The sequence below is a fragment of the Bombina bombina genome, chromosome 1 (genome assembly GCF_027579735.1).
Source record: "Bombina bombina isolate aBomBom1 chromosome 1, aBomBom1.pri, whole genome shotgun sequence".
Lineage (NCBI taxonomy): Eukaryota > Metazoa > Chordata > Amphibia > Anura > Bombinatoridae > Bombina > Bombina bombina.
Window position 1 is genome coordinate 274,524,157 of NC_069499.1, and position 11,324 is coordinate 274,535,480.

Sequence of the window (11,324 nt, forward strand, 5' to 3'; positions counted from 1 at the left end):
TGCCACATTTCTTGAAAAGCCAGAAATGAAAAACAATATTTGTTATTGTCGTTCCGAAGTCTGTTTTGAAAGCACGCAGTACATGTGGCACTGAGAAGTGTCTCCCTTTCATCCCCAGCCTGAGCCTCTTAACATAGATAATAATACTACTACTACTACTACTATGTGCCTGCCCAGTGCCCACTCAGTACAGTACGGTTTAAATAAATACGTATGATGAACCTAAAGTCAGTTTATATTATTTATGTCCACAAATGTGCCTTCAAAATATTAGCGAAATGTCTAGCCGCTCAAAAAGAATACATGTGGTGCAGTCCTGAAAATAAATATTTACAATGTATGGCAAGAAGTCTAGCAGAAGGGAGGATTTTAGGGGATTCGAGTAAACGCACTATTCATTACGAACACTGGCTTTACAACTTGGTATAAAAAGGGTACTTGCCACATTCTTGAAAAGCCAGAAATGAAAACCAGAGTTCGTAAACGATTCAACTTCTTTACACACATGTAGAACGTATGAACCTAAAGTCAACTCAGATTATATTTGTGACATGTCCAATATATGGAAAGTGAAAATGACTAATTACACATTTTAAACAATAATACCCAATTCACTGCTCAACACCTCCTACACAGACACACGATAAGCCGACAGTGATAGGGGGAGGGAGTTTCAAACAGGAGCGCTGCAGTAATAGGTTGCGGTCCACTTACCTCGCAGACAGAGTGTGAAAGGAAAGCAACTTCTCCCGTTCTGGCGGGTCAAAGTAAAAATATTGCATCTAAGTCAGTGCTTGACAAATATGTTCAAAAATTAGGAGCCAGTAAGAATATTTAGGAGCCAGGCAGTTGGATTTGTATATAGATATATGGAGAATAACCCAAAAAGTTAGGAGCCAGGGGTAAAATTCTAGGTGCCAGTGGCTCCCAGGCTCCTGGGTTTGTCGAGCCCTGGTCTAAGTATCGATTTCAGGAGCAACCAATAATTGCACAGTACTGCAGTAAAAATGTTTGTGTGCCGATTGTCAATTTAAAATCACTGCACTGGCCAATCGTAAAAAAAAATATCTCTGCACAACGGACCTGCCGTTCTTTCTGCAGGCAAGCTGGAGTTTCTGCGATGAGATCGCAGATCACATTATGTATTGCCTCTGGCCTATTAGGGTTTCATGAGGACTAGCATTAAGAAATTGTGATCTATTAGAGGGCCAACACAACAATGATATATGGGGGCACAGTGACTGCATGATGCTATGTATTATAAGAAAAAGCAGTAAAACTTTCCATATACAGTATTACAGAAGATGTATTGTGCTTGCTCCAGAAACCATGTTAAACTTTTATCTGGTATATTGTTACTTTTATTACTTCAACTTCCATCCATATGTCTTAACATTTTTTGCAAATATTGTGTTCTTTATTCCTTGTGTACTCTTTATTTTTAGGCTGCTAAATGGTACTATATGTTGGTTTGGGTTATGTTTAATTAAGTTGTTTCTTCCACAGAAGTAGATCACGATCAAGAAGTTACACCAGATCTCGCAGCAAGTCTAAATCACGTGGATCTTCCAAATCAGCAAGTAGATCTCGGTCACGCAGCCGTACACCTGAGAAAAAATACTCCCAGAAAAATAATGCTGCTCCAGTTCCAGGCTCCCCATCTCCTCGCTCTTCAAAGCGCCAATCCCGTTCAAGTTCTGCTGAGAGCCGCAATTGAGTTGTGATATGTTGATATAAGTACTGGGTAAAGGCAGTGAAACCTTTCAGATAAGATAGTAGTTAAAGTTGATAAACATTAAGGCTTGGTGCTTTGTGACATCCAAGCTTTAGAATAGATTTGAAGAATCAGGATTTAAGATTTTCAAAACAAATTCAAATAGTAAGTTACCTTGTTTGTAATGGTACTTTCCTAAGTAAAATTGTAATTTTGTTTCCTTGTATACATATTATTTAAAGTGACATTCTAGTTTCCATTTTTCTAGAGCGGTTATGCCTCAGCATTGTCACCATTGTAAAATTGCGGTGTAGATTGTTTTTTGTTTTTTAAAAAAAAAAAAAAAAAATTAATAAAAGGATTTTGTCTGGAAAGTTGTACCTGTTGCACATCCTCAGCACCCGGTTGGGCCATACAGACTTCCCTTTCTGCTTGGCAGTATGTGAACAGCTCAATTGGCCTCTTCTGTCTGCATAGATTAGTGTTGAGGGTAGGCAAAAAGTGTTCATTCAAGATATAAATGCTGCCTAGTAGGAATGTGTGTGTGTTTCTATACATTTTATTGCAGTGAGTATTCGGCTTATAGAAAAGTGGACTTGAATGCCTCTTTAATGCCAAATTTTCATTCAGTTGCTGTGTTGCTTTAAAAATGATTGTGAATTAACATTGTATATTCAGCTAATTAATATGTTCATTTATGTTTCAGAAATGGCACCATATTTTTCTTTTGAATAGAATTTAAAAGTATACATACACACAAGCTCTTGCTAGTGTTGTAATGTGGCCCTAAAAACTTATGCCTTATGTGATAAGAATGTCAAAATAAAAACTAATCTGCATACATTTAAAAATAAACGGTGTGAATGTTGATTCAATCAGTTTTGTAACAAAATCTGTTGTTGTTTTTTTTTTTTTTTTTTTTTTGTAGACGCATTTTCATTAAAATGAGGTTGGAAATTTTTTAATAAATCAGATTTTAACTTTACAGATTTGCTTACCCTTATCAAGCTAAATATATACACAACTCAAAAATATGCTAATATTTTATTATTGCTTGCATATTTGTGAATGTTGGCGTTTCCACAGCTGCTGTTTTTTGTTTTCTTTCTGTGACTTCAAAGGAACATGAAACCCAAAAATTTTCTTTCATGATTTAGGTAGAACATACAATTTTAAAAAACTTTCCAATTTACTTATCAAATTTTCTTCATTCTGTTGGTATAATTTGTTGAAGGAGCAGCAATGCACTACTGTATTCTAATTGAACACATGAGTGAGCCAATGACTGTGTGTGTGTGTATATGTGTATATGTATGTATGTATATATGTATATATATATATATATATATATATATATATATATATATATATATATATATATATATATATATAACCAATCAGCAACTAGAACCTAGGTTCTTTGCTGCTCCTGAGCTTTCCTGGATAACAAGAGAAGGAAGCTAATTAAATCTTAGTAAATTGGAAAAATTGCATGCTCTGTCTAAATCGTGAAAGAAAAAAATTGGGTTTCATGTCCCTTTTAAAATAGTTTAACAAGAAGAAAAGTTTTTTTTGTTGTCAGTGAACAGTCCTAATAACGGTTATGTTACTCAAAATCTGTACTGTGAGAACCGTTCCATGTCGGAATGCATTCAATTTCTAATCATCAAGACTCAATAAATTGTAATTTACCTAATGTACTACAGTGCTAAATAAAACACAATTTATGCTTACCTGATAAATGTATTTCTCTTGTGGTGTATCTAGTCCACGGATCATCCATTACTTGTGGGATATTCTCATTCCCAACAGGAAGTTGCAAGAGGACACCCACAGCAGAGCTGTTATATAGCTCCTCCCCCTAACTGCCATATCCAGTCATTCGACCGAAAACACGCAGAGAAAGGAGAAACCAATAGGGTGCAGTGGTGACTGTAGTTTAAAATTAAAAAATACCTGCCTTAAAATGACAGGGCGGGCCGTGGACTGGATACACCACAAGAGAAATAAATTTATCAGGTAAGCATAAATTGTGTTTTCTCTTGTAAGGTGTATCCAGTCCACGGATCATCCATTACTTGTGGGATACCAAAGCTAAAGTACACGGATGAAGTGAGGGACAAGGCAGGAACTTAAATGGAGGTACCACTGCCTGTAAAACCTTGCTCCCAAAAATAGCCTCCTGAAGAAGCAAAAGTATCAAATTTGTAGAATTTTTGAAAAAGTATGAAGCGAAGACCAAGTCGCTGCCTTGCAAATCTGTTCAACAGAAGCCTCATTTTTAAAGGCCCAAGTGGAAGCCACAGCTCTAGTAGAATGAGCTGTAATCCTTTTTATAAGAGGCTGCTGGCCAGCAGTCTCATAGGCTAAGCAGATTATGCTTCTTAGCCAAAAAGAGAGGTTGCCGAAGCCTTTTGACCTCTCCTCTGTCCAGAGTAGACAACAAACAAAGCAGATGTTTGTCGAAAATCTTTAGTAGCTTGTAGGTAAAGCTTTAAAGCGCGAACCACGTCCAGATTGTGTAATAGACGTTCCTTCTTTGAAGAAGGATTAGGACACAAGGATAGAACAGCAATCTCTTGATTGATATTCTTGTTAGATACCACCTTAGGTAAAAACCCAGGTTTGGTACGTAGGACTACCTTATCCGTATGGAAAATCAGATAAGGAGAATCATATTGTAAGGCAGATAACTCAGACTCTGCGAGCCGAGGAAATAGCTACCAAAAAAAGAACTTTCCAAGATAAAAGTTTGATATCTATGGAATGAAGAGGTTCAAACGGAACTCCTTGAAGAACCTTAAGGACCAAAATTAAGCTCCATGGTGGAGCAACAGGTTTAAACACAGGCTTGGTTCTAACTAAAGCCTGACAAAATGCCTGAACGTCTGGAACATCTGCCAGATGCTTGTGCAAAGAATAGACAGAGCAGAAATCTGTCCCTTTAAGGAACTAGCTGACAATCCTTTTTTCCAAACCTTCTTGGAGAAAGGATAATATCCTGGGAATCCTGACTTTACTCCATGAGTAACCCTTGGATTCACACCAATAAAGATATTTACGCCATATTTTATGGTTGAAAGGACCCTAAAGTAGCAGGTCCTGTCTCAGAGGCAGAGTCCATGGTGGAAAGGATGACGTGTCCACCAGATCTGCATACCAGGTCCTGCGTGGCCACGCAGGCGCTATCAAAGTCACTGATGCTCTCTCCTGCTTGACCTTGGCAATCAGTCAAGGGAGCAGAGGAAACGGTGGAAACACATAAGTCAGGTTGAAGGACCAGGGCGCTGATAGAGCATCTATTAGCGTCTCCTTGGGATCCCTGGACCTGGATCCGTAACAAGGAAGCTTGGCGTTCTGGCGAGACACCATGAGATCCAGTTCTGTTTTGCCCCAACGATGAATCAATTGTGCAAACACCTCCGGATGGAGTTCCCACTCTCCCGGATGAAAAGTGTCGACTTAAAAAATCCGCCTCCCAGTTCTCTACACCTGGGATATGGATAGCTGATAGGTGGCAAGAGTGAGTCTCTGCCCAGCGAATTATCTTTGAGACTTCTAACATCGCTAGGGAGCTTCTTGTTCCCCCTTGATGGTTGATGTAAGCCACAGTCGTGATGTTGTCCGACTGAAATCTGATGTACCTCAAAGTTGCTAACTGAGGCCAAGCCTGAAGAGCATTGAATATCGCTCTTCCAGAATATTTATTGGAAGGAGTGTCTCCTCCTGAGTCCACGATCCCTGAGCCTTCAGGGAGTTCCAGACTGCACCCCAACCTAGAAGGCTGGCATCTGTTGTTACAATTGTCCAATCTGGCCTGCGAAAGGTCATACCTTTGGACAGATGGACCCGAGATAGCCACCAGAGAAGAGAATCCCTGGTCTCTTGATCCAGATTTAGTAAAGGGGACAAATCTGTGTAATCCCCGTTCCACTGACTGAGCATGCATAGTTGCAGCGGTCTGAGATGTAGGCATGTAAACGGCACTATGTCCATTGCCACTACCATTAAGCCGATTACTTCCATGCACTGAGCCACCGAAGGGCGCGGAATGGAATGAAGAACACGGCAGGAAATTAGAAGCTTTGATAACCTGGACTCCGTCTGATAGATTCTGTAGAAATGAAAATTTACCTGAGTCCCTAGGAAGGAAACTCTTGTGAGTGGGGATAGAGAACTCTTTTCCTCGTTCATTTTCCACCCATGCGATCTCAGAAATGCCAGTACTACGTTCTATATGAGACTTGGCAATTTGGAAGTTTGACGCCTGTATCAGAATGTCATCTAAATAAGGGGCCACTGCTATGCCCCGCGGCCTTAGGACCACCAGAAGTGACCCTAGAACCTTCGTAAAGATTCTTGGGGCTGTAGCTAATCCAAAGGGAAGAGCTACAAACTGGTAATGCCTGTTTAGAAAGGCAAACCTGAGAAACAGATGATGATCTTTGTGTATCGGAATGTGAAGATAAGCATCCTTTAAATCCACTGGGGTCATATATTGACCCTCCTGGATCATAGGTACGAATAGTTTCCATCTTGAATGATGGAACTCTGAGGAATTTGTTTAAGATCTTTAGATCCAAAATTGGTCTGAAGGTTCCCTCTTTTAATTTTTTATGCAATGGATCTAAAAAAGCACAACTGTCCTCGACAGGGATAGTAGAACGCTTTGCAAAAGTAGAAACTGCTTCCTCCACCTTAGGGAACTGTCTGTCATAAGTCCCGTGTGGTGGCGTCTATTGGAAACATTTTTCTAAAAATAGGAGGGGAAGAGAACATCACACCTGGTCTATCCCATTCCTTATTAATAATTTCTGTGAACCTTTTAGGTATTGGAAAAACATCAGTACACACCGGCACTGCATAGTATTTATCCAGTCTACACAATTTCTCTGGCACTGCAATTGTATCACATTCATTCAGAGCAGCTAAAACCTCCCTGAGAAACACGCGGAGGTGTTCAAGATAGGTAGTCTGGCTAATACCGCTGACAGTGTATTATCCATGACTGCCGCCATGTCTTGTAAAGTAATCGCTATGGGCGCCCTAGATGTACTTGGCGCCATTTGAGCGGGAGTCGAAGGATCTGACACGTGGGGAGAGTTAGTCGGCATAACTTCCCCCCTTGTCAGATTCCTCTGGTGATAAAAATTTTTAAAGACAGAATATGATCTTTATTGCTTAAAGTGAAATCGGTACATTTGGTACACATTCTAAGAGGGGCTTCCACCATGGCTTTTAAACATAATGAACAAGGAGTTTCCTCTATGTCAGACATGTTTGTACAGACTAGCAATGACACTAGCAAACTTGAAAAACACTTTAAATCAAGTTAACAAGCAAATATAAAAAACGGTACTGTGCCTTTAAGAGAAACAAATTTTGTCAAAATTTGAAAAACTGAAAAAAGGCAGTAAATCAAACGAAATTTTTACAGTGTATGTAATAGTTAACAGAGCATTGCACCCACTTGCAAATGGATGATTAACCCCTTAATTCAAAAAAGTTTTTTTTAACAGACACAACAAACTGCCACAGCCTGCTGTGGCCCTACCTTCCCCAATAAACGACTTTGGAAAGCCTTTGAGCCCTTTAAAGATGTCCTATAGCATACAGGGGACTCCTGAGGGAAACTGGATGTCACAGTTTGTAATTTTAACTGCGCAAAAAGCGCTAATAGGCCCCTCCCACTCATACTGCAACAGTGGAAAGCCTCAGGAAACTGTTTCTAGGCAAAAATAAAGCCAGCCATGTGGAAAAAAAAACTAGGCCCCAATAAAGTTTTATCACCAAAGCATATATAAAAACGATTCAACATGCCAGCAAACGTTTTATATTGCATTTTTATAAGGGTATTACCCCTGAGAGTAAGCATGATACCAGTCGTTATTAAATCACTGTATTCAGGCTTCACTTACATTAATCCGGTATCAGCAGCATTTTCTAGCATTTCCAATTCTAGAAAAAATTGTAACTGCACATACCTCATAGCAGAGTAAACTGCACGCCATTCTCCCGCTGAAGTTACCTCTCTCCTCAGACATTTGTGAGAACAGCAATGGAGCTTAGTTACAACCTGCTAAGATTATAGAAAACTCAGGCAGATTCTTCTTCTATTTCTGCCTGAGATAAAATAGTACAACTCCGGTACCATTTAAAAATAACAAACTTTTGATTGAAGAAAATAAACTATTTTTTACCACTCTCTCTTACTACCTCCATGCGTGTTGAGAGTTGCAAGAGAATGACTGGATATGGCAGTTAGGGGAGGAGCTATATAACAGCTCTGCTGTGGGTGTCCTCTTGCAACTTCCTGTTGGGAATGAGAATATCCCACAAGTAATGGATGATCCGTGGACTGGGTACACCTTACAAGAGAAAAGACAAATAGCGTTTTGATTCCTTCTCTGTTTAGCATTATATCTTAACCAATTAGTGCAGTACAATAAAATATCAAATTGGAAGCAGCTCCTTTCTTGGCTTTAAAGGGACAGATAGACACCAATTTTCATTTAACTGCATGTAATAGACTAACTACAAGAATATGCACAGATACTGATCTAAAAATCCAGTATGAAACCTTTTAAAAAAAATTATTTTGAAGCTCCCAGTTTAGCACTGTTGAGGTTAGACTGGGGCACCAATTGAAAGTTCCTGGGAAAACAAACAGCAGACTCTACCCCCTTCTATTTTCCTTGGGATAGAAAGGTAAAAAAAATAAATGTGCACAGGTGAACTTGAATGTGAAATAGAAGCATTTTTTGCAATATACTTTCATTAGCAAAAATGCTTCTAATATTTCTTAATTTATATAAGAACTTACCTGATAAAATTAATTACTTTCATGGTGGTGAGAGTCCACAAGCTAGTTACTGATGGGATATACATTCCTACCAGGAGGGGGCAAAGTTTCCCAAACCTCAAATGCCTATAAATAAACCTCCCACCTCACTCATACCTCAGTTTAACGTATAAGTTAGTGAGGTGTATAAGGAGTACAAAAATAAAAAAGAGGAACAAGATAATGTGCTTTATACAAAAAATCATAACCCCCCCCCCCAAAAAAAAAAATGGTGGGTCTTGTGGACTTTCGCCACCATGAAAGAAATTTACGTAAATTGTTTTTTCATATGTGACGAGAGTCCACAAACTAGTTATGATGGTATATAATACCCAAGATGAGGAAGTCCAAGAGTAACTATAGAGGGAGGGATAAAATAAGAAAACTGCTATTTCCACTGAGAAATTAAATCCAAAAAAATTATTGTTTTCTAAAAAATGCAAAAACCTAGATCATAGGCACTAGAATCAAACAGAGAGCTGCCTGAAGCACCTTTGTGATTAGTGAGTGCTGTATTTCAGTTACTTTGTTTCAATATATGAAGAACCTTTCTACCAAAAGCTGCTCCAGAAGAAGCAAAAACATCAAAATGGAAAATTTTTGTAAATGTATACAAAGACCAAGTGGCTGCTTTGCAGATTTGATCAACTGAAGCTTCATTCTTGAAAACCCAAGATGTGGCAACTGATCTTGTAGAATGAGCTGGTATTCTCTGAGGCGGAGGTGCCAAGAAACCCAGGCAAACTCGCTGGAACAGCTGCGGGAGAGGTCGACAGTTCAGTTGATCGCAACGCCTGACCCGGTGAGTGATATGTTTAACTTACAGCAGAAACGGATCATGGAGACTTCACCGAGCAATAATATTCTGTTAGGGGCTGATCGTCCTAGGTCCCATATAAATGCAATAACAGATGTAATGGACTTTGATGGTCATGATAAATGTTCTGCAGTATTGGGACTTCCAGTTACTTCTTGTGCTAGCAATATTGATGCTGTTGATGATAATATTGTGCACAACATTTCAGGTATTGATTTTTCTGAAGCAGTGGTTTCTTTGTTGAATAAAGGTTTATCATATTGCCCTATAAATAGAGGTAATTTATTCCAGGTTAAACAAGGGCTACACAAGTTTTTTTCGGTCCATAAGGTTGAAAATATTTTTTGAAAAATATATTGATATGGCTTATGGTAAAGGGCACACACAAGATGATAGTGTTTTGACTTGCAGTTCTGTGGGGTTAAAAAATCCCAGCAAGGGGGGCGCGGAGCCAGCAGAGCAGCATTGAGGACGCACATTTCAGTAGCTCTGACTACATTGCATATAAAAGTTAATTTCTAGATCTGCTCCAGCCTTAATATCTGTTCCATAACAAAGATTGCTAAATACAAATGATCCGTGCATCTATTTCTGCTACTAAGAGCTCTGCCTGAGTGATAGACTTTCAAAACTCTCGTGGGTAACCTGCTAGCAAGAGGCTCTGAAGTCGGCCATCTTGGACCTATCTCTAATGCATCCCTGGAGCCCACTACTATTTTCCGGCATGTCAACAGCGGAGAAAATTATGGAGGAGATCCATCTGTTCCTTGATGGGTGCTGCAGCATATTTGAGCGTTTACCCTGTCTGGCGTTCCGACAGGCAGACAAGCTTCTGGCTTGTCCTACTCAAGTGCCCATCTGCATGGCTATGCCAGGGGGTGGCGGCGCTTTGGGGCCCCGGCGCCCCTCACCTCCTGAGCGTATTGTCTTGGAAGTGGGGAATAGAACTGCCCCTACCGACTTATTGCCTGACACGCTAAAGAGCTCCAGCCTTCTGAGACATCAAGCACTTCTCACTGTAACTAGCAACCATACGCAGATACTATCGCCTGCAACTAAAGCAACCCGGAGAGGCCTATACCTTACTTCAGTGGTAACCTCCTCATCGCTAGACTACTCTATTTGGATCTGCCCGAGCGCAGCAGACCGCAATACAATGACTCAGAGGTTTAAGGACTTACACCGCCTCTTCTTTGGCAGAGCTCAGTCGGCCCTTCTCATCTGCGGACAGCAGTAGCCAGACATCTCAGCTAAGCTGCACAGGGTAGGCATCGGCTAGAACACTGAGGGCTTCTGAGTGACTTTGACCATGGCGGCGACGTGTTTACCTATTTCTGAACTCTCCACCACGAGTTGATTTGAACTTGCTGTTACCTTCAAGCTCCTCTGTTATTTACTAATCTCTTGCAGTTTTATTCCCTAGTTTGTTTATTGTGCACAGAGAAGTACTTATTGGAATTTACCCCTGTTGTCAGTATTTTACTTTTACCAACCTACCTACAGGGCTAAATGTCTGCTACCTTGACAAGACGATAACTACATCAGGTCTCTGTAACTTACACATTAGCGCAGAAACTATCTCTGAGCGTGGGACAAGTGTCTTTTCTAACTACTGTTCACTATGGCTCATAGAGCTGATGGTGTGTTTATATACCCTCTGTTTATATGCCCACTGTTTGAAAACATAAGGATACCGTGAGTAATAACTATGTAGCAGACATTATTGTATTAAAGCCTAGGCTCTGTTTAGACAGCATTTCCTAGCAAGGCTTTTGAAATTTTTTCTTTATTTAGACTAACTGCCTGCGGCCGGGGTAGTTGGACTACTTTTATCCTCGCCTGAATTTATTTACATGAGCCTTGCTAACGGATGGTTTTACCCCAGACCCTAGTGGGATATAAAACAAAACAAAAAATCTTTAGCTTATGAACACCCACACGTATTCAGTCTG

The 11,324-nt window shown here is 39.9% G+C and overlaps 1 protein-coding gene across 1 annotated transcript in view; it reads left to right on the forward strand.

Moving 5' to 3' along the window:
- Window positions 1–2,569, forward strand: part of LOC128645190 (serine/arginine-rich splicing factor 5) — a 62,907-nt gene extending 60,338 nt beyond the window's left edge. Inside the window, exon 8 of the mRNA XM_053697998.1 lies at window positions 1,507–2,569. Within this exon, the coding sequence (XP_053553973.1) occupies window positions 1,507–1,717 (211 nt within the window). The 3' untranslated portion in view covers window positions 1,718–2,569. The remainder of the gene's footprint in view (window positions 1–1,506) is intronic.
- The last annotated feature ends 8,755 nt before the right edge of the window (window positions 2,570–11,324 follow it).